The sequence below is a fragment of the Suricata suricatta genome, chromosome X, assembly GCF_006229205.1.
Source record: "Suricata suricatta isolate VVHF042 chromosome X, meerkat_22Aug2017_6uvM2_HiC, whole genome shotgun sequence".
Classification (NCBI taxonomy): domain Eukaryota; kingdom Metazoa; phylum Chordata; class Mammalia; order Carnivora; family Herpestidae; genus Suricata; species Suricata suricatta.
Genome location: NC_043717.1, coordinates 57,000,695 through 57,025,327, shown reverse-complemented (window position 1 = coordinate 57,025,327; position 24,633 = coordinate 57,000,695). Strand labels below are relative to the sequence as shown.

Sequence of the window (24,633 nt, the reverse complement as noted above, 5' to 3'; positions counted from 1 at the left end):
TTCACTAATAGGGGAATTCCTTCCCCTGGGGAAGATAGAGGGAGAAAGGTACTTGCCCACATTCACTCAGTGAGCAGAAAAACTAAGTATGAAAACGAGATTTGGGCTTCCAGCCCAAAACTCTTTATTGCAACAAAGAATTAACATTCATACCTTACTCAGCATGTTTTGCTGAAAGAAATGGTGGAGACAAAGACAGAAACAGAGAGAGAAAATACAAGTGAGCCTATTGCTGTAGAATGAAGCCTGAGGTCATGGCATGATCAGTTTTGCTGACTGGAAGTTGTCTAGGCTTGGGTCTTCATTAGCCTTTTGAGGTCTCTATGGCTTGGACAAGAACATAAGTACCTAAAGGTAGACAGACTAAACACACAATCTGGGCAATTCAGGACCTTTATAACAAAGAAATTTGATGTTTTAAAATCAGAATTTTCTAGTAGTTCTCTATATGCACTGATAAGTATAGCATAAGCTTAACTAAAATAGTTGTATTTATTTAGAGAGAGGCACCCTTCTCTTTTCAATGCTTATGATATTTAAAGTTTTAATCCAGTCCTACTGGAGCCTGAGGTATGGTTTTGGGTGTGTGTTCTCCTGTATTTTGCTTTTTTTATGTAGCACTTATCATCTGCCATTACTTTTTAACTTGGTTATTTATTCGTTTTTCCCTATCCCTGCTCTGACTCTAGAACAGAATCTTTAAAACAGCTTTTTGTTTATTAGTGTCACCATCAAACCATCAATACCTAGAAAAATGTCCAGCATATCATAGTTGATGTCCAAAAAAATTGTTGAATAAATAAATAATGAATTCTGGGTCCCTAGGAATTATGCCAAACTGTTTCCTGAGAATTTCAAACTGCCTTGAACCGGGGCTAGTCCAGAAGTCCCAGGATCTCCACTGAGGAAGGTGACCCATATTTTCAGCCTTGATACCACCAACTTGAATGAGGAAGGTAACAAACTGAGATTATACCCTGTACTAGTAAATGGGAAGAGTGAAGTTTCTTTGTAATAAAATCATCATCTGTAAAGTTGGAGCCTCTCCATGATAAAAAGGAAAGCTGGTTTCTATGGCCACACAAGTCACCCCTATTTTAGAGTCTGTCTGTCTTCCATCACTTCCACATTTTAGGCCTTACACTAGCTCTATTCCTCTATATTCGTGAACTCACTACCTCTCTGAATGTTTGAGAGAAGAGCTTCATTCCTGGATACTCAGAGAGGGAAGGAAGTGAAGCAGTGGTAAAAACATAGCTTTTCAAAAATCTGAATACAGAGAAAAATTTTACTCAGTAGTCTCTGCTTTTTCTCCTTTGTTGAAACAAACTGCTTCATATTTTAAGAAGCATTACTCCAAGTCCACCAGAATCAGGAGACATTTGGGGAAAGTAACCCAAGCATATAGGAAATGAGAACATAGGTTTCCAGTCACTGCAGGCAGTTTTGGAAAAAAAGATATCTGGAAAAAGGCAGTATGTTTTTGACTCAATAGTACACAGGTAATATTGAGAGTGCGGCAAAAGTCGCAGTTGCAGAGGCCTGACCATGAATTGAAGAAAGCTGAGGCTCAAGAAGACAGTCATGCCTCTTTATCCCAACCCTGCTTCAGTCATTTGAATTAGCCAGACTCCTTTCCTAAGATGTAAACACCACTGGGAGGATTAAAAGCAGTGGCTGGAAGGATCAGTCAACACTTCAGTATAAATCTATTCAACCTGTCCTTGTTTTGACAGAAGTTTATGTCTTGCTTTTGGTCCAGAAAAAAAAATATTTCTGAAGAAAGTGAAGAGTGATGCTGGAAAGGGTCACAGGAAAGACAGAGTTTTAGAAACCATGGAAAACACAAGGATCAGGGGTTTAGGGGTGGAGATAGAGATAGAAGAAAGTCAATAGAGATATTAAAAAACAACTTTATCTCCATTTCTTCTGAAGACCTGGCCTAAAAGGTCATGAATGACAAAGTTCCTATAACTTTAAAAATGAGCTAGGGCTGAGCAGGCTGGTATTGCTTGTCGTCATGCTGTCAGAAAAGACAGTGTTTGCTATTATTTCATGCAGGAACCAACACATAATATGGTTTATGAGATGATGTTGACACTGCTTTCCCTGAGAACTAGAAGGTATGAGGATGATAAATGGGATTTCTCTGTGCTGACACACTATTCTAGTTATTGATATTGATCTGTGAGCTATCCAGCTCCAAAATAATCTCATTGTTGTCAGATGGTCTGTTTGCTATGACTTTCTCCAGGACTCCTATTTGTCATAAGGAATTTAATCAATTCTGCATTAGTCTTCAGACAGCCTCAAAATCAAAGTATTAGAACTGATTTGAGATAAAATATACTTTAATAAGATTTTTCTTTTTTAATGTTTTAATGTTTTTTAAATTTAGTTTTGTGAGAGTGAGTGGAAAGACAGAGAGTGAGGGGAACAGAAAATCTGAAGCAGGTTCTGCATGGACAGCAGCAAGCCCAATGTGGGGCTTGAACTCACAAACTGTGAGATCAGAACCTGAGCAGATGTCGGACTTTGAACGAACTAAGCTACACAGGCACCCTCTTAATAAGTTTTTTCTTAAAGGATGGAAGGAAGATAAAGCAAAAATGACTCTGAGTGCCTATAAATAAAAGCAAAGTTTAATAAATAGTTGACCAAAATATAACTACTAGGTAATCCAAACATACTTATTACACTTGGTAAGCATTTGAAATCCAAGTTGTAATTAAACTGAAGTATTGCTTTTGCTTTTAAATGTAAAACAATACCATATGTTTGCACTCATAGGTGTAACAGGAGAAACCTAACAGAAAACCAGGGAGGGAAAGGAGGAAAGAGAGTTGGGGAGAGAGAGGGACACAAACCATGAGAGACTATTGAATACTGAAAATGAACCGAGGACTGAATGGAGGGGGAGGGGTGAAGGGGGTGATGGTCATGGAGTGGGCACTTGTGGGGAGAGGCACTGGGTGTTATATGGAAACCAATTTGACAATAAACTATTATAAATTGAAAAAAATAAATGTAAAATAAAATTCAATTATATATTTTTTTACATTTTGTTTGTTACATTGTTCATTTGACAAATGGTTTTATTAATAAGTCATATTAATGATAAAAACTGTAATTAATTAAAATACATTGAAATATAGAAAATTAAACAATACTAAATATGGAAATTACACAAAAAGAAACTGATTTGTTGATATATTTTATGTCAACTTGCTTAGCATATCCCATTAAATGTTTTGGTGTCATAATCCTAAAATTTTATAATTTTGAGAACCAAGGGCACAAAGTTACATGTAGTTTATGCTTACAAGTGGGAAAGAAAAAATACTAAGTAAAAGAAAAAGATTATTCATACTTTCATTACTAATTTGATCTTATAACATAACCTAACAAGTGAATTTAGCCTAACTTAACCTAATTTCATCAAACTGAACCTAATGCTTATATTTTCTGTATATAATGTTTTCACAAGACAATATAATGCATGATTATTTTCAGGACTTTAGATCACAAGGAAAAAGGAATGCTATTTTTGAAAATTTATTTTCATTATTGTTCTATTGTTTTAGCATTTTTTTCAGTTGGTTCTAACCCGGGCTCAGATTTATCCAATTTTATCCCAATAAGGAAACAGATTTTACAAAAGAAACTAGGCAATTTACTACATATCAAGCCTGGTGTTGTGTGTGTGTTTGTTTGTTTCTTTCTTTCTTTCTTTCTTTCTTTCTTTCTTTCTTTCTTTCTTTCTTTCTTTAAAATAGACTCAAATTAAGTTAGGATTTCATTTTGAAGCATCCAAAAATTCTATTCTGGGCACGGATACTTCTGATTCACAGAATCAAAATGAAGACATTCTTCTCATTCAGCAAGTGTATAGAGTTGTTGAAGAATGTTACACAAGCAAATGTTAATACCAGAAGGGAAAAAAATTATAATTAACCAATTGGCATAAAAATAATGAATGTTTTCCATTAGTGATAAGGATTTATACATATATGTAACATTTGATTTAAAGGATTCATGTAAGGGGAAGTGGGTGGGGAGGATGGGCGAAATAGGTGATGGGTATTAAGGAGTGCACTTGTCATGAGTACTGGGTAATGTATGGAATTGTTGAATCACGGTATTGTACTCCTGAAACTAATATAGCACTGTATTTTAACTATAATAAAATTAAAATAAAATATAAAGGATTCATGTAAGAAAAATAAAGTTACATTATGCTCTTATTTTAAACTTAAAATCAGTATTTTTAAATCTATATATCATCAGAAAGAAAAACAAAGGTTAATGAAAGTTTTAAGAATTTGATTATCATTTAGGGTGCCTGGGTGACTCAGTCAATTAAGTGTCTGACTTTGGCTTAGGTCATGATCTCACAGTTCATGTGTTCGAGCCCTGCATCTGGCTCTGTACTGACAGCTCAGAGGCTGGAGCCTACTAACAATTCTGTGTCTCCCTCTCTCTTTGCCTCTTTCTCTCTTTCTCTCTCTCTCTATAAAAATTAAATAAACATTTAAAAAATGAAAAAAGGAATTTGAGTATCATTAAAATATTTATCTTTTCTATTACTGTTTTATGGTGCTTCTTTTTTAAAAAATCACTTCCTGACACAAGTTCAGCAACTTACAAGATGCATTGTTCCTGGAAGTTTTACTTTAAAAGTCTTAACACTTTTAAATTACCATATCATCCAAATATTTTAAAGATTGATCAATACACATTTTGAGAATATTTCTATTGTTTTTAAATGTTTTAGTGTGTGTGTGTGTGTGTGTGTGTGTGTGTGTGTGTGTGTGTGTAGAATGTAGATAAGGGAATATATCTTCATTCTTTCTGAAACGAGCACAAATGTATCACCTTTCAAGCTATACTGTGCTCAGAAGCTCTATTTACATTTCTTAATGTGCTTAAATCTATGTTTCATGCAATAAATAGTAAAAGGTTTTAAAGATAATTTTGTTTCTTTCATTGTTTAAGTGAATTACAAAAAACTGTTTTCTCTTTTTTTGTATATTTGTAAATATTTATTTTAATTGCTCCTAAACTAGCACCAGTTTAGTAGTTTCCTCACTGCATCTTGATCCAAAGCATCCTGTGAAAATCATGGTATTTTTCAAGTTTTACAAATGCTCAAGAAAATGCAAGTTCTAAATTTTGTGTGCTTTGTTTTGTAGGCAGTTGTTTTATGTGGTTCCCCTGCCCCTGATATGGTCCTGACCTGGGCACAAATTTAGCAGATTTCTATCTGTATTGTATTCCAAAATTTCATACAAATGATATGGTATTTTTAAATTTACAGACCCTCCAAAAATAAATAAAATATAAATGCAAGTGTTAGAAATTATTTTCTAGGGGTTTTTTTTGTAGTTTTTCTGAGATGTATTGTATTGATTTAGTTTGGTTTATGTATTTCTTGTCAATATGTTCCTGATCTGGCCACAAACTCAGTAGCAAACTGGCCACATTGTGCTACAAAATTTAATATGAAAAATTAAGTTATTTAATGTTACAGATCTTTACTCTCCCCCAAAAAAAATTACTAATAAAAATTTTAAGAAAGATTTTTAAATGTACTTTATGTTTTTATTTTGTGTTATTATTTGTTTGTTAATTTTTTCAATTTGCTCCTGACCAGGGCATAAATGCAGCAGTATTTTGGCTGCACTGTACTTCAAAATGTCACATGAAGAATATTATATAGTTATCAGTCTGTCAAAGTAAAGATAATTAGAAATTCTAAGAAAAAAATGTTGATGTTGCTAGTATTTTAATGGACATTTATTCTTTTATGTGATTTCCTATTTTGTACTTATTTTGAACACATACTTACCAGCTTTCTGGACTTGAAGTTTCATATGAAAACGTTAATGTAGTGTAAGAAAAGAAAACTTAAAAAAAAACCTGACACTCCTGGTGACTACAGTTGTGTAAATCCAGTTAATTTTGTTTCCTTTTATCCATATTCATGCAAACACAATTTATGTTTCTGTTTTCAAAACATATACAATAAAATTTGCCAGCTCTTTTAAATTGGATACATTTCTTATTAATAATATTAGGCTAAAATATGTTCTTATGCTCTATATATACTTTATACTCTATATGTTTTATATACTCTATAACAATACAAAAAAAAGGAAAAAAAGACTAATGTGTATCAGTAGTACCACAAAAGTTTTTTTAAATAATCCCTGAATTTGTTCTATATTTATAGGCCCAACCTAATTAACAAATATTACCATAGTGGAAATATCTTCAAACAGTTTTTAAGATAATTTTCATGTCACTAAACTCAAGGCCACTGACCACTTATATAATCTATTTCAATGAAAATATAACCCAGCAGAAGAGTTTGGCAATCTCTTTTGGCTGTTGTAATTAGGCCTGACCTAAAATTACTGAACAAAACAGCATGTGCACAATAAACATTCAAATAAATGTATCTGACTGTATTCAGTATATTAATCTATTTTCAGTATCACTAGTTTAATGTTTCTCTTATCCACAGCATAGGAAAAATCCTAAGAAAAACCATATCTGGACCTAAAGACAGTTCTCATTACCTAAGAGGTGGATTCTAGCATTAATTCACCACCATTATGTGTTGTTTGATCACTAACTTCCTCTTGAATAGCTGGAAGGGAAGGCTTTGTGGTCAGAGGTATTTCAGTCTTAAACAGGGACTCCATCTTGATATTGGTATTGATGAAGAAGGACTTCTGACAAGATTCAAGGGTGAAGTAATAGATAAAAGGGTTAAAGCAACAGTTCAGAGTTGCAAGGCACAAAGTGATTGGGTACATAATCTTTGCAAATATTTCCAACAAGCAATTGGTAATGGCTTAGAAGCGCACTAGGGCATATAAGAATAGGACAGAGTTATAGGGTACGAAGCATACCACAAAGACTGCCATATGCACTGTAATCATCTTCAGCACTTTTTTCTGATTGGTCCCAATTTGAGACAGTGTAGCAGGCTTGCACAGAGTTCTTAGCACCACAGAACAGCAAGAGACATTCAATATCAGAGGAATGATGAAACCAACAATGTCAATAAATATGGTGATCTTGGACAGATAAGTCTTCCAGATACGTTTGGAGAAGCCCTCAAAACACGTGGTGGTTGCATTGTTGTTGTTAGTGGTGGAGAACAAAGAGGCTGAAATACCACCATTGAGGACTAGGATCCAGACTCCAGCACACACAATGGCAGAATTCCTCCTTGTCCTAATGGTACGAGATTGGAAAGGATAGACAATGGCCAGGAAATGATCCATGCTAATACAGGTGAGGAAAAGCATGCTCCCATAGATGTTGGTGAGGAATGCAGTCCCAGAAATCTTGCAAAGGATGTCACCAAAAGGCCAGTGACGGTTGAAATTGTAAAATATTTTGAAAGGTAGAGTGCAGACAAAGAGCAAATCAGAAAGGGCCGAATTGGTGATAAAAATAGCAGTCTCACTTTTCATTTTCATGTGGATGCAGAAGACAAACAGAGAAGCACTGTTGGTTATCAGACCCTGGATGAATACAACACTGTAGACAGCACCATTCAGATTATACTTGAAGGAATCATCAACAATGCAAGTATTATTGGCAATAGCATTGCCCAACCTGGGTCTGAAGCTTGAATATAATCTTGGAATTGAAAGTCAATGAATCTTCTGTCACCCATGGATTTTTTTCAGAAGGCCTGCTGGTTGCAGGGTTCACCACTTTGAGACTAGAGACTGGTAAGAAATATTTTCCTCCTATGGGAGACAAGATGGAACGAATAATCAAATCTGCCCTTAATTCATTTCTATGGAGTAAAAGATATTCTGTCCACCTTGACTGGAAACAATATGCACATTCGATTTGGTTTGACAAGTACCTTTTGAGTACCTACCATATGTTAAAAGGTACTACAAGAGTTTTCAATTAGCAATAATCGCGCCTCGGATTAACCTCATTGGCTACAATACTGCCACTGTGCAAAGCTAAAAGGTACTACAAGAGTATGTTGAGTGGAGTATGTTGAGGTACTACATGAGTGGGAGAGATCACACTCAATATAATAAATACAGTACTGCATGTAATATTACAATGAACAGAAATAAGATATTGCTTACTTGAAAGCCCAAGCAGGGATAGGGGATGGAGGTGGGGAAACGGACCTCTGATAGTTAAAACAACACTAATAATTTGAAATTTGTATGGAATTTTTTTATCTTTCAAAAATGTGTTTTATTTGAGTCCCACAAGAACACCATAAGGTAGGAAGATAGGAATTTATGACCATATTATAGAAGAAGAAACTGAAGCTTATGTAATTTAGAATTATGACGTCAGATTTAGAAGAATTTGTAAATAATATCATCAGAATCAGAATTCACCTTTTTTATTCCTAACCAAAGTATTGTTAAGCTAATCTAAATTATTTTGTCTCTTTTCCAATATTAGTAAACTTTATTGTCTAAGTATTGTCTATTGCACAAGACTACTTACTAGTAGATATGGGACCTCCAGGACATGCTCTTAAAGAATTTTGACTAAACTTATTTGTTAATGTTTATTTAATTATTTGAGAGAAAGATCAGGGTAGAGGCAGAGAGAGAGGGAGAGAGAATCCCAAACAGGCTCTGCACTGTAAGCACAAAGCCAGATGCAATCCCAAAAACCATGAGATAATGACCTGAGTCAAAATAATGACTGGACTCTCAACTGACTGATCCACCTACATGCCCCTATAACTAAACTATTGAAGTAAATTATTGATTCATCTTTTTCTTCTACAACATAAGTTCAGAGATCAGGGATTCCTCAGTTAATTAAAGCTTCTGGTGAAAAAGCTTTTCACTGTATTACATTGCCTTTCTAGAGCAATAATTCAAATAATAATCTCAGAGTTTTCCTCTTGAAGATTGTAGTCTCTCATGCTTAGCCTAGGATTTCTTCTTATCCCCATCCCACTGCCCATTCCATCAGTTACTTTTACACCTTCAGCTCTTAAAATGGCCCTAATCAATGGAATCTTTTCTGACTGAATACAAGTGAAGTGTGAAAGGTAGATATGCTATAAATGCCCATTCCTCTGCCACACTGTAAACTTCTGATCTGATCAGTTACATGGCCTTTGCTTGCCGCTGGTTATACATATGGAAGTCATTAATTTAATCATTTTGAGTATCTGGGCCAACATTTTTAAAGGTGCATAAGAGTGAGGGACACAGATCAAGAGAGACTACTGAATATTGAAAACGAACCATGGACTGAAAGGGGAGGGGGAGGGAGGGAGGGGGTGATGGTGGGGAGCACTTGTGGAGAGAAGCACTGGGTGTTATATGGAAACCAATCTGACAATAAACTATTATAAAAAATAAGTCTTTCTAAATTTCTAAGTTAACAGCTGTTATTTGATAAGAACTGTCTTTTGATTTCTCTATAATACACAATGTACAAGTAATTCTTTTCAATGAGGAGGATATGCAATAAAAGTGGTCTTTGCCCTCTGACATGTTCAATAATGGAGTTTCACATGATTATGTTTTTAAGTGTGAAAAGCATTTCTCTGAAGTGATTCCTCCTCTTTTTAATTTTTGAGAGGAAAGAGAGACAGCGTGAGCAGGCAAGGGTCAGAGAGAGAGGGAAGCACAGAATCCAAAGCAGACTCCAGGCTCTGAGCTAGCTGTCCGCACAGAGGGCAATGTGGGGCTCGAACCCATGAACCATGAGATCATGACCTAAGCCAAAGTCGGCCACTTAACCAACTGAGCCACCCAGGCACCCCTGAAGTCAATCATCCTTACATTTCTCTTTCCTTCTAACTCCCAAGGAAGGGGTCAAAGGGCCATTTTATATAACAGAGAATGGAGTGGAAGGAGGAATCTTCCAGAGATACAGAAGTCTGAAGTTATTTTAACCAGTGTTTGGACTGAGAAAAAGCTGATTTGAGAAAAAAAAAACTCACTCACTGCAGTGCCTCGAGGAAGAGATGACCTTGGAGAGAGGACTTATGAGATATGAATTAAAGAGCTGTTATTTTTAATAGCAAAAGTTCTCAAGTTAAGATTGGAAACCTGATATTCCTCAATTCTCATTCAAAAAGTCTTTATGGAGTACCCCCCACTCCGAGCTTAACACTGAAATAAAATCATATTATTTCTTGGTCACTTCATGTCACAGGCCCAACTCAACTTTTGCCACAATCAACCTTGATATGTAAAAGCAAAGTATAGTAGGAACCTTGACCAAGTGAGGGTCAGAATGGGAAAAAAAACAGACAGTAGACAAATATAAATAGGTGAGGAGAACAAAAGGTGAAATGGGGGAAAAAAGTAGCAAAGAAATTAAAACAAGAATTGAAAGAATAAGAAAAGATAAAATAAAAAGGACCTTGTTGAGGAGAGGTCAGTGCTGCCATCTAATTTGTATTTAGGGCGTTGGGAGGTATTTCCGGCTCACAATTCCTCAAATATCATCCTCTCTACTACTTTGCTACATTTAACTCCTTCCAGGTTTCTCAGAAAGAACAGTATGCAATCACTATGTTTAAGGTCACTGAAGCTGATCAGGAAAAACAGGAAAAGCCTGAAAAATCTCAGTCACTGGAGTTCATATCTCACTTTGGGAACTGTAGACCCAAGTTTCTGCAGATTGTTTCACCAATGGTATAGAAGAACGAAAATGGGAATGGAAAGCTTCTCAGTTGCTTAAACCAATTTGTATACTATTTTTCACATCCCCACTCACTACCCATTAGTCTACACATTTTCTTCATTGTTGAAAGAAACCCAGAGAGTTAAAAATATTCCTCTAACATAATTACACAGTCTAATGAAATTAAAGGACTGAAAAATCCCTAATATTAAAGCCACATTTCATTTACTATTATCTGCTTGACCTGCCTTCTACAATAAGTAATGCCAATAAAATTGTTTGGAAACTGCTTTCATAACAGATGCCTTTTCAACTATTCCCAGAGTCCCTACACTCTGCCCACTGGTGCCTTTTTTCACACAGCATGCTTCTAGCTCCCTGGATATTTATTATTTTCTACTTCCCAAGAAATTGTGCTTCAAATAATTGAAATTTGTCTCCCCAGTTTTCCATTCAGTTTTATTATACTGTTATACTATATATTATAGTATATATAGTATACATTATACTATATATACTGTTATACTATAACAACAACAGGCAGTCTGGCACTCTTCTGCTTTGCTGCTTTGAGTAACCAAATCCTGTGGGAGAGAAAGGACCACAGACAGGAAAGCATTACAGTCTCAATTCTGAAGACAAGGCATGGGGAACCTGCCACTAAGGCCCTATTCATAACTTTCCTTTGCTTGAGCACATAGCACCTTTGCTGTCTAGCATTGAGGGTGTGGTGTTGGAATTAACACAGTATTGGAAGCAAGGACTTCTATTTCTGACTCAGACACTTGTTCACTCTGTAACATGACTATACTGTTTCTCTTCTCTGTATAAACATGACATGTGAGCCTCACATCTAAGGCTAAGAAGATTTAACAGGGATTGAGCTTGCCAGTATTCAGTACCACCTAATCACAAAGAAACATTACAGAAGATTTTTTTTCCTGTCCTATCCAACTGGATACCTATGTGTCTGTCTTTCTTAGTAAACTGAACTTACCAAGCAACACATCTTTCTCCTAACACCATGTATACCTTATATGTCAGAAAGTCCTGGGTGAGTTTCAACCTTTACACACTTTTATCATAATAAAACAATCCAGGATGGTGCCCTCAAAAGGACTATCTCCCAATGAGCTATGGTTAAAAAATATCACAGAAGCATTTGGCTTTCAAGCTGATTCTGAAGAAGAATCAATGATATTCAAAAAACAAGGCCTCTTCTAACTGGCTTCCTTTCTTTTGGCTAAAAGAAACTGTTTTTAATCATGAGATTTTCAAAAATGGCTAACATATTGTGCACTGAATGAAGGCAAAAAGCCAACATGAGCTTCAGATGAGATGAGAAAGAGAAAATATAGGGTGATGCATTTAATTACATATTCTACTGCAAGTAGCATGTGGGTATTTTCTTGTAAAGACATTTGCATCAAATCATTCCAGTAATTAATCACCTACAGCCTTCAGAGAGCTGCGTGGATGTATTTTCACTGACCATGGGCAGGAGAGAGATCACCTAGAGGTTGACCAAAGGGAAAGCTGACCCTCAATGAAATTTTAACTTTGACATACACATATGGAGCCAATCCAAACAGTTCACAATAGTATAACCATCTTTTTTAAATTTCTAAAAATAATGTGATATACCATGTTTAGGGTCTTTGGCACTATTAGGGGAAATAGAGTTAACTTTTTGGCCCTATAAATATGAATACCTAAATCACTTCACTAAATACTAAACTTTCAGATGATACACTGAAAACAAAGTTCTACCTTCTGGCATATTCTCAGTAGCCTGAAAAGTCTGGCTTGCTTTTGTTCCCTACAGGAGATAATCCAGAGCATAGGAAAATAACTAGTTGAAGGCAGAGTATACTCACATTCTCTTGCTTTTTTTTATAATGAGGTCGGATCAGATCAGAGTGCTTCTGATCCCCAGAGAATTTTCTCTTTCTACTCTGGGGCAAGCTTAGGAACATTGACACAATAGTTTTCAAAGGGAGCCAAAACCTATGTGTCCATGCCTATAAATAACTAGCAGTAAAGCAAAGTAATAAATACAATAATGTCACAAAAAATACAGATCAAAGCCATTCTACTGGAGTATTGGAGATTATGTCCACACTGTTGCTTCTCAGATGAGAGTGGCTGTTAACAGATCAAATCACAGGCAGGGGTCATGATCATACACATGGTTCTAACTGATGTTCTTATGCATTTGTTGATGTTTCATAATAGTTTTTAAAATACAAGTTAGTCTTATGGCATTGCACGTGGAGGGAACCATAAGTAAGTGTTTTACTCCAAAACTGAGCTGGGAAATTGATCTCTATCAGGTCTCATGCTCAGCAAGCCAAACTGTGTGTCAAATGTTTAGATTGATAAGCTTCATTTACTTTTTTTCTTGGGTGGGGAGGGGCAGAAGGAGAGGAAGAAAGTGAATCCAAAGCAGGCTCCATGCCCAGCATGAAGCCTCACAGGTGTGGGGTGGGTGCTCAATCTCAGGACTGTGAGATCATGGTGAGTTGAAATCAAGAGTCAGATTCTTAGCTGACTGAGCCACCTAGGTGCCCCCATTTATTTCTTATGCAAGAATTATTCTTTAAATTTTTTTTTAATTTAATGTTTCATTTTGAGAGAGAGGGAGAGAGAGAGAGAGCAAGAGAGCGAGCATGATTGGAGTAGGGACAGAGAGAGAGGGAGACACAGGATCTGAAGCAAGTTCCAGGCTCTGATCTTCCAACACAGAGCCTGATGTGGGGCTTGAACTCATAAACCCTGAAATCATGACCTGAGCTGAAATCAGATGCTTAACTGACTGAGCCACTCAGGAGCCCCAAGAATTATCCTTTTAAAAATCACTTTTAAAAAGGGATGGTGGAGGGCACTTATGGGGAAGAGCACCGGGTGTTATATGGAAAACAATTTGACAATAAAATATTATGAAAAAAATAAAATAATTTATGTAAATAAAAAAATATTTTAAAAATCACTTCTCTATGTTGACTTTGATTTGCACTGAGATTATTATGACTGTGTTGCCTCCTCACTTTACTTGAGAGGAGCAGGAAATTGACACAGGCCCTAACAGGAGATAAACCTATCCTCAGTGATTAGCTTGAGTTTCTTTCACTAAAAAAATCTAGTCTCCCACTAATCCTTCACTTGATAACACAGTACAATCCTTGAAAAATAATATTGTTCAGTGTTCAACACAATGAAGCCAAAGACTGCATCAACCCTACTAAAGTAGAATTTTTCTCAATAGTTATAGAATAAGACAGCGGCAGAGAAATTACTCAACCCAATACTATGAAATTGTGTAGAGTCTTGAGATTCAATATCATCTCAGCAGAAGCCCCAGACCTTTTGTGAAAAATTATTGGTGTTCATTTCTAAATTCCGTGAGGTTCATACATGTCAACTGGGAATTTGGGTTTATTACCCATATTGAAACAGACAAATTAGTTACCAATTTGCATACCAGTTAATCTGACATACTGGGATACTGATTTCGATAATATGAATAAAAACTACATCTCCCATAATCTAAAGGTATATATCAATGGCATAGAGGGCTTAAACCAAAAGATCTATATACATAGACATCGAAGTTGTCTGAATTATGATAAACAATTACAACACATCCATTTATTCTGGGGTTTTGGGTCTTATCATCCATAATAAATTGGAAATACTGATTATAAAGACACAAAAATTCAGAATGAAATTAAAAATTTTGGAGAAAGTTATTACCAGGCCAGTGTTCCTCACCATATCAGTTCAAACCAAATTTTAGCACCAATTTTATCCAAGACTCAAGTAATCAATGAACTTTCTGGAGATACTATTATTAGGAATTTCCTCCAATGAATGCTGTGAAATAGAATTAGTCACAATAGTGTGCCATGAAGAGACCTTTCCAATAATGTATACCAAGATTATAAGGTAAATAAATTTATTATATGATATAAATCAGAGTAAATTATGGCCAACATATTTTAAAATGGTACCTAAATGCTTTGGACTCTATTATTACAGAATTTCAGATAACTTTTTATTTTTCAAACCTGTCACTGATGAACCATATTTTATTAGTTATTGTGACAAGCATAGAGTCCATGAGTCTGTATAACCTATAATCATTAAAGATAACTAGTGACAAAGGCACAAAAATACTTCATCCACTTCCATAACGCAATACAGTACATTAAAAATAATTGAACAAAAGAGATTTACAATTTTTACCCTGAAATTATATTGGTTCTTTGTTGTTGTTGTTGTTGTTGTTGTTGTTGTTGTTGTTGTTGTTTTTAGTCTGGTAAAATCTGTTACTATTGGACAGGGGCCTTGTTAGAGGAAAATGAAAAAAGACCGGAACAACAAGTGGAGACCACATTGCCTTGGCTTTAATCTGCACCTCCACCCCAGCTGGATTTCTTTCTCCCCTGAACTACAGTAAAATAAGCAAGGCTTCAATTGCTGGGTATTAGTACACTGACAATCATTGCTGCTCTTACTAGGGTGTCCTAGGCCTAGCATGTTCTGTAACACCTTCAAATTCTGCCCAAAGTAGTGACATAGAACTAGAAATACTCAACAATAGAATTCATACCAATACACCTATATTTGAACACTATTCATTTATCTCCTGTAAAGTAGAATCATCTGCCAGTGCCAAACTTTCACTATTGTCGCATCTCACCTTCTTCTGTACAAAGGTGGCCTAAACAAAGCAGACTGGTAAATAATACTCCACTCTCCTAGAATAATTTTTCTATACTCTAAGAGAACCAAAACAAAAAATACAGTCATTAAGCAATCTAAAGTATATTTGAGATCGCCTTAATATTAAGGAGAATTGATTTTCATACTCTTCTAGAAAACAGTACTTTTAAAATAAAATGAATTATCATTTTACTTGTTTATCCTAAGAGAAGACGAAAACATTAACATTCCTTTTTTATGGCTTTCACAATTGAAACAGATTATGAAGAAAATTTCTTTTTATATAGAGAAAAACAAAGAAGTTTAAATATCCAGAGGTTTCCATACTATTAATTCAATATGGCCACACTCAGCCCCATTACTAACTATGCAAGAGCAAGTCACAGTCTCTTTCTGGACCTCAGTTTCTATTCTCCTTCCACTTTTTGGCTTTGATTTACAGCAGTCTTCAACTGATGCTAAGGCAGTGGCCTCATTGGCTATTCTCTCCTATCAGTTGTTTGCATTTGCTCCCATTTGTTAATGCAAAATAATAATAATAATAATAATAATAATAATTCTTAAAGTCTAATATAAAAGGACATTAATTTTATTAGACTTAATGAAATTATTGCTAGATTTATTTAGTTCATTGTAATTGAAGTATAATTGACATACAACATTGTATTAGTTTCAGGTGTACAAAATAATGATTCAATATTTGTAAATATTGCCAAATGGTCACCATAGTATGTCTAGCTAACATGTGTTACCACATATAGTTTAGATTTATTTTAATATCAGAAGTAAATATTATTAATTAGTGCCAGATGCAAAGAATCACAGATCAAGACGTCATTATATCTTAATGTCTTTCTAATGCCCTCTTTTTCCTCATTCCCTTTGTGCCCGTACCAGCAGACACATTGGTTCAATTGTATAGGTTTTAATCTTCAACCTTTCCACCTATTCCCCAGTCATGTCTCTCCTCAAAATATAAGGTCCAAAGTACTTCAGAACTTAATGATATAGCATCAGTAGACTGCCTACCCTATGCATTGTACCAAATTACTTGCCTACTAAAATTGAGGCTGGACTTCCAGTGGTACGTGACCTCCTATTAATCTCCCAATTTTCAGTACTAATATTCACAAATATATTATAGGTTTTTTCCCTTCCCCTTAAGAAGGCCAAGATAATACTATACATGATGACAATCTCGCAGTAAAAAAGACAACTACACAATTAGGCCCTGAGCACACCACAGCCAGGGGAACAATTCTCACTGCATTTTTTTTCTTAAAGTAATTTGAATAAACGCAGGTTTAGCTAAGTTTGCCTGACTGTTCCTGCAAGGCATCTTCCTATTCCTCTCTTTAACTCACAAAGTACAAGCTCTGAAAGACTGGGTAGTCTGATTGTTCCAGTAGGGCTTTCATTCACATCTTTGATTGGCAGGAAATGCTTTAGAGTGTAGATGCCATCAAGCGTATTAGCTGAACTCATTCTTTTTAGCATGAGTGCAACTTTTCATCTGTGATATGGCAAAAGGATTTACAATCTATGTTAATGGGGTATGTATGGATTTTTGTTCTGAAAAATAAACATGCTTCAAAGACACTGGATAATTTGGAGCTTAGGCTATTATTGTTGTTGTCTTCATCTTACTCAAATAAAAAGAAAGATGATATAATTTGGGAAGGTAGCAAAGTAAATAACTCCACGAATCTCTGTTCTAATATTCAGATTCATCTAGTCTTTTCCATGCTGGAATAATAATGAATTACACTGCTATATTTCCTAAAGCAAGGACGCTAAAACACAGTATTTATCAATTCAACAAGATCTTGTTACTAAAAATTTTTTAAATATCCAACATATACAAAAAGAGAGTTTTAAATTGTCACCTTATCGCATTTGTATGAAAAACAGTGATTAATTTCACACATAATACCAAAATCAATTTGTGCCAGAATTAGTTTTGCATTTTAACATGTTTCTTCCTTTATGATAAAGTTCATGAATTATTCCGTATGGCAAATGTCACATTTTCCATAAATCAATTAAGCATCAAAAGCATACCACCACCGATAGTTTTATTAGAAGAAACCTCATCATAATAGAAACCACATTAGCTCACAATCAATTGTAAACCAAGGAAATATAAAGCAAACTGAAAGAACATCTAAATTACTCCGTGATTTTAAATATCCTCTTCAGGACACCTGTGTTTACATGAAACAACAGCCTGAAAATCCAGTATCTCTTCCACTGAAACAATATTATTGCCAAAACAGTAAAAATTATTGCTTTTTTAAAACAATTACACATGATGATCACTTTTCAGCACTTCAGAGTTGAAATCTAAATTCTTTCCCCATTCACTCAAAGAATCAGTGTCTCGGATGGGAGGAGCCAAGACAGAGAGAAAGGAGCTCTGTAAACTTCATCTGCCCCATCTATCTAACTGAGAAGGACATTACTCTCATCTGCAAGAGCAGAAGGAGAAAATATGGACTCCAGAAAGAAGAGAACCTCAAGGATACGTGAGTGAGCGAGTGAGTGAGTGAGTGCGAACTGGGAAGATTGGAAAACGGGCCAGCCCAAGATGGGCAGGGGAGGTGGGAGCCCCAGCCCAACACAGGGCAAGCGCGCAAAGCCTGAGACAAAGGGAAGAAACAGAGAGACTGAACACGCTCAGAGTTCTGTCTCTGGGGAAGAGGTAAAGAATGCTTAACCACACTTGGAGAGAGAAACTCACTCCATATATAACTACTGGGTAGCCCGAATCCCAAACCCAGGTGGCGCAAGGGAAAGAACAGCTTCCAGTCCTGTGCCATCTAGGCAGAGAGTCAGCAGCCACGGCAGCAGCAGTGGCAGGGGCGCTCACTTCGACCTCAGTTTTGGGAGTGGGAGCATGGACCTCATTTCCACGGCACATCTCGCCCCCAGCATTGGCCGAGAAAATCCTGAATCCCAGGTGCCAACAGGGAAAAGTAGCCCCCACCCCTGTGCGATCCCACAGGGAGTTGGCAGTGGTAGAGGCTGGGGCACGCATGCCTGCAGGAGCGAACAGCTCATTTCTGGCCACTCCCCCTGCTGAGGGTTGGGAATCTGCAGTTGGGTCTGTGATGGCGGCACTTCACTTCCTGCTGCGTATCTTGCCTCAGGCTGTACACCTCCCCTCAGGCAGGGGCAGCCGAAATCCCTACCTGAGCCAAGACAAACTGATTCCTCCCCCTAAGAAGCCAGACACCAAAGCAAATACATCTCATCTGTGGTAGCATAAAAGTGCATGGACTGGAACTTTGAACCCAGGCGGGCCTAGAAAACACAACTCGGCTCAACCACTGCACAAGGAGATCAGACTCATTAGAGTGGCCTACAGTGTGAAGTTCCAGAGAAGGTTGGCGTGCAGCCTATCTAATCTCTGCAGACACCAAGGCAGAGCCTCTGAGAGCAGCCTCCAAGAACTACCACACCAAACCATGCCTATCCACAAGGGGGAGCTGCTGCTCTGTTTTTTTCTTATAATTTTTTTCATTTTCTTTCTTTATTATTTTTTTCTTCTTTTTTTGTATTTATTTGTTATTATTATTACCTTTTTTACTTAATTTTTTTTTAATTTTTACCCCTTATTTTCCATTCTCCTTTCTCCCTTTTTTTACCTTCTTACAATCCAGATATATTCTCCTGTATCTCATCCTTACCTCTCCCCTCAACTGGTCATACACTTTAGGACTGTCCACTGTTCTTTGTTGTCTCAGACCCCTGTTATTTATTTTTTTCTTTTTTTTTCCCTTCTTCTCTTCTTTTCGTCTCTTTCCTCTCCATTTTCATTCTTTTCTTTCCCCCTTTTAATGTGTTTGTTTGTTTGTTTGATTTGTCTGTGCATTTGTGTGCTTCTGTTCCCTCTGTGATTCTCTGTCTGTTTTCCTTTTTAGGGCTACACCAAGAAACAAACCAAAGTGTGCATGACGGCGAGTCCAAAATATTGCTGAGTAGCGAAATAAAATATTCAAAGACACAACAAGAGAAACTGAGAGACATCATTAAAAGAATATTTCCTGAAACCATGGGCCCTGGACAGTCAATAAACCTCCTTTAACACAGAAATATTAACAGGTGCACAGTTCACAACGAGCTTTCTAAAGGTGACAAGAAACAGAAAAGTAGCAAAAATGACAAAATGAAAAAATAACCTCCAGGAGGAAGTCACAGCGGCTGAACTACTCAAGGCTGATCTAGACAACATACCGGATCAAGAATTTTAAAAAATTGTCATAAAATTAATCGCTAGGGTTGAAAAAAGCATCAAAGAAGCAACTGAGACAATTAATAGGCACTTTGAAAACAGGTGTTGAGTTAAAAAAGGCTATAGATGAGGTGAATAACAAACAGGAGGCAGCCACCTCAAGGATTGATGAGGTAGAAAAAAATAGGTGAATTAGAGGATATAGTTATAGCAAAAGAGGAAGCTGAAAAAAAGAGAGATAAGTTAATCCAGGAGCAGGAAACGAGAATTCAAGACCTGCATGATACACTCAAATGGAACAATATCCATATCATAGGAATTTCTGAAGAGGAAGACAGAGAGAAAGGTCCAGAAGGGATACTAGAACAAATTATAACTGAGAATTTCCCAAATCTGGGAAAAGAAATAGACATTCCAATTCAAGAGGCACAAAGAACCCCCTTAAGACGTAATTTGAATCAGCCTTCGGCATGACATATCATAGTGAAACTGGCAAAATATAAAGATAAAAAGAGAATTCTGAAAGCAGCTAGGGAGAAAAGGGCCCTCACATACAAAGAGAAACCTATCAGAGTGGTTACAGAGCTATCAAATGAAACTTGGCAGGCAAGGAAGGAATGGCAGGAAATCTTCAATGTGATGAACAGAAAAAACATGCAGCCAAGAATCCTTTATCCAGCAAGTCTTTCATTCAAAATAAAAGGAGAGATAAAAGTGTTCCCAAATAAACAAAAATTGAGAGAATTCATGACCACCAAACCAGCCCTACAGGAAATCCTAAGAGGGACTCTATGAGGGAATTGTTACAAACAATGCACGGTGCCAGAGACACCACTATAAACATAAATTCTAGGGAGAATACAATGACTCCAAACCCACATTTTTCAATAATAACACTGAATGTAAATGGACTGAAAGCTCCAACCAAATGACACAGGTTAGCAGAATGGATAAAAAAACAAACCCCATCTCTTTGCTGCCTACAAGAGACTCATTTTCGACCAGAAGACACCTTCAGGTTGAAAGTAAAGGGATGGAGAAATATCTATCATGCGACTAAAAGCCAAAAGAGAGCTGGAGTGGCCATCCTTATATCAGACAAACTGGACTTTAAAGTAAAGGCAGTAACAAGAGATGAAGAAGGACATTATATAATAATTACAGGATCTCTCCATCAGGAAGAGCTAACAATTATAAATATCTATGTGCCAAATACGGGAGCACCCAAATACATAAAACAATTAATCACAGAAAGAAACAGTCTTATTGACAAAAATGTGCTAATTGCAGGGGACTTTAATACTCCACTGACAGCAATGGATAGATCAACCAGACAGAAAATCACTAAAGAAACAATGAACCTGGATGACACGTTGCAACAGATGGAACTGATAGATATATTTAGAACTCTGCATCCTGAAGATAGGAAATTCACCTTCTTTTCGAGAGCACATGGCACATTCTCCAAGATAGATCATATACTGGGGCATAAAGCTGCCCTCCATAAGTATAAACGAATAGAGATCATACCATGCACACTTTCAGATCACAATGCTATGAAACTTGAAATGAACCACAGGAAAAAGTCTGGAAAACCTCCAAAAATGTGGAGGTTAAAAACCACCCTACTAAAGAATGATTGTGTTAATCAGGCAATTAGAGACGAAATTAAAAAATATATGGAAACCAATGAAAATGAAAATACAACAATCCAAAATCTCTGGGACGCAGCAAAGCCAGTCCTAAGAGGAACGTACATTGCAATCCAGGCCAATCTCAACAAACTAGAAAAAGCACAAACTCAAAATTTAACACAGCACCTACTGGAACAAAAAGGTAAGCAGCAAGAGCACACCAAGCTCAGCAGAAGAAAAGAAATCATAAAGATCAGGGCAGAAATAAACAATAGAGAATACAGAAGAACAGTCGAGCAGATCAATGAAACCAAGAGTTGATTCTTTGAAAAAATAAACAAAATCGAAAAACCTCTAGCCAGGCTCCTCAGAAAGAGAAGAGAGAGCACCCGGATAGACAAAATCATGAATGAAGAAGGATCTATTACAACCAATCCCTTAGAAATACAAGCAAACATCAGAGATTACTCTGAAAAATTATATGCCAACAAACTGGACAGCAAAGAAAAATGGACAAATTCCTAAATGCACATGCACTGCCAAAATTCATATGGGAAGAGATAAAAAGCATGAATAGACTGATAAAGAGTGAAGAAATCGAATCTGTTATCAAAAATCTCCCAACGAATAAGAGCCCAGAGCCAGATGGCTTCCCAGGGGAATTCTACCAGACATTTACAGGAGAGCTCATACCCATTCTCAAAATATTCCAAAAAATAGAAATAGAAGGAAAACTTCCAAACTCATTCTATGAAGCCAGCATCACCAAAACAGACAGGACCCAGAAAAAAAAATACAGACGAATATCCTTAATGAATACAGATGCAAAAATACTCAACAAGAAAATAGCAAATCGAATTCAACAACATATAAAAAGAATTATGCATCATGATCAAATGGGATTCATTCCTGGGTTATAGGGATGGTTCAATATCCAAAACCCATCAATGTGATCCATCACATTAAAAAAAGAAAGGATAAAAACCATATGATCCTGTTGATAGATGCAGAAAAAGCATTTGACAAAATACAGCACCCTTTCTTAATAAAAACCCTTGAGAAAGTCGGAATAGAAGGAACTTACCTAAACATTATAAAAGCCGTTTATGAAAAGCCCACAGCCAATATTATCCTTAATGGGGAAAAACTGAGGGCTTTCCCCCTGAGATCAGGAACACGTCAGGGATGTCCACTCTCAGCACTGCTGTTTAACATAGTGCTTGAATTCCTGGCATCAGGAATCAGACAACAAAAGGAAATAAAATGGATCAGAATTGGTAAAGAATTCAAACTTTCACTTTTTGCGGATGACATGATACTCTATGGAAAACCCAATCGACTCCACCAGAAGTCTTCTAGAACTGATTAATAAATTCAGTAATGTTGCAGGATACAAAGTCAACGTACAGAAATCAGTTGCATTCCAATACACCAAAAATGAAGCAGCAGAAAGAGAAATCAAGAAACTGATCCCATTCACGACTGCACAAAAAAACATAAAATACCTAGGAGTAAACCTAACCAAGAATGTAAGAAACATATATGATGAAAACTATAGAAAACTTATGAAAGAGATTGAAGAAGACACCAAGAAATGGAAAAACATTCCCTGTTCATGGATCGGAAGAATAAACATTGTGAAAATGTCATTACCACCCAAAGCAATCTACACATTCAATTTATTCCCCATCAAATTTGCACCAACATTCTTCTCAAAGCTAGAAGAAACTATCCTCAAATTTTATGGAACCACAAAAGACCCCGAATAGCCAAAATTATATTGAACAAGAAAATGAAAATGGGAGGCATCACAATCCCAGATATTAGCTTCTACTACAAAGCTGTCATCATCAAGACAGTATGGTATTGGCACAAAAACAGACACAGGGACCAAGGGAATAGAATAGAGAAACCAGAACTGGGCCCCCACATGTATGGCCAATTAATTTTTGACAAAGCAGGAAAGAGTATGCGATGGAAAAAAGACTGCCTCATCAGCAGGTGGTGCTGGGAGAACTGGACAGCAACATGCAGAAGAATGAAACTAGACCACTTTCTTACACCATACACAAAAATAAGATCAAAATGGCTGAAGGACTTGAATGTGAGACAGGAAGCCATCAAAACCTTCGAGGAGAAGTCGGAAAAAACCTCCTAGACCTCCACCATAGCAATTTCCTACTCAACACATCCCCAAAGGCAAGGGAAATAAAAGCAAAACCAAACTCTTGGGACATCATCAAGATAAAAAAGCTTCTGCACTGCAAAGGAAACAATCTAGAAAACTAATAGGCAACCAACGGAATGCGAAAAAATAGTTGCAAATGACATATCAGATAAAGGGCTAGTATCCAAAATCTACAAGGAACTCACCAAACTCCACACCCAAAAACCAAATAACCCAGGGAAGAAATGGGCAGAAGACATAAACAAACACTTCTCCAAAGAGGACATCTAGATAGCCTACAGGCACATAAATATAAATCGATGCTCAACATCACTCATCATCAAGGGAAACACAAATGAAAACCACACTGAGATACCAGCTCACGCCAGTCAGAGTGGCTAAAATGAACAAATCAAGAGACTATAGATGCTGGCGAGGGTGTGGAGAGATGGGCACCCTCCTACAGTGTAGGTGAGAATGTAAACTGGGGCAGCCGCTCTGGAAAACAGTGTGGAGGTTCCTCAAAAACCTATCGATAGAACTCCCTTATGACCCAGCAATAGCTCTGCTAGGGATTTACCCAAGAGAGACAGAAATGCTGATGCATAGGAGCACATGTACCCCAATGTTCATAGCAGCAATGTCAACAATAGCCAAAACATGGAAAAAGCCTAAATGCCCATCACCTGATGAGTGGATCAAGAAGATATGGTATATATACACAATGGAGTACTACATGGCAATGAGAAAGAATGAAACATGGCTATTTGTAGGAAAGTGGATGGACCTTGAGGGTGTCATGCTAAGCGCAATAAGTCATGCAGAGAAGGACGGATACCATGTTTGCACTCATAGGTCTAACAGGAAATTTTCAGAATGATCTAGCTTCAAGAAAAGCAAGCCGGTAGTAGTGCTTAAGAAAAATTGATTCAGTATCAAATGGATAATTGATACCTGTCACAACACAGCATTTTATATACTGTTAAGTGAAACTGCAATACAATCTAAGTTTATTTTGGGAGTGTTTGCTGTATAACTGGATTTAATGAAATGTGTAGAGGTGCAGTAGGCAGGACTTTGAGTAGATAATGAAAGAAAATGCAAAATGCCTATTGAATCATGATGTGGTTTCATCTTAGCTTGGGCAAACCATGCAGTATTTAATACATAGTAGCAGAATATTTACTATTGAAGCTTGAAAAGATGTGAGTTCTTTG

The 24,633-nt window shown here is 36.5% G+C and overlaps 1 protein-coding gene and 1 pseudogene across 1 annotated transcript; both read right to left on the bottom strand.

Annotated features, from left to right (window-relative positions):
- Positions 1-6,581: 6,581 nt before the first annotated feature.
- Positions 6,582-7,693, bottom strand: LPAR4 (lysophosphatidic acid receptor 4). The gene is given in 2 exon segments (XM_029929665.1): positions 6,582-7,651; positions 7,654-7,693. Coding segments are annotated over 2 exon segments (1,110 nt in total).
- A 120-nt stretch (positions 7,694-7,813) lies between these two features.
- On the bottom strand, positions 7,814-7,999 carry LOC115284424 (annotated as a pseudogene).
- Positions 8,000-24,633: the final 16,634 nt, after the last annotated feature.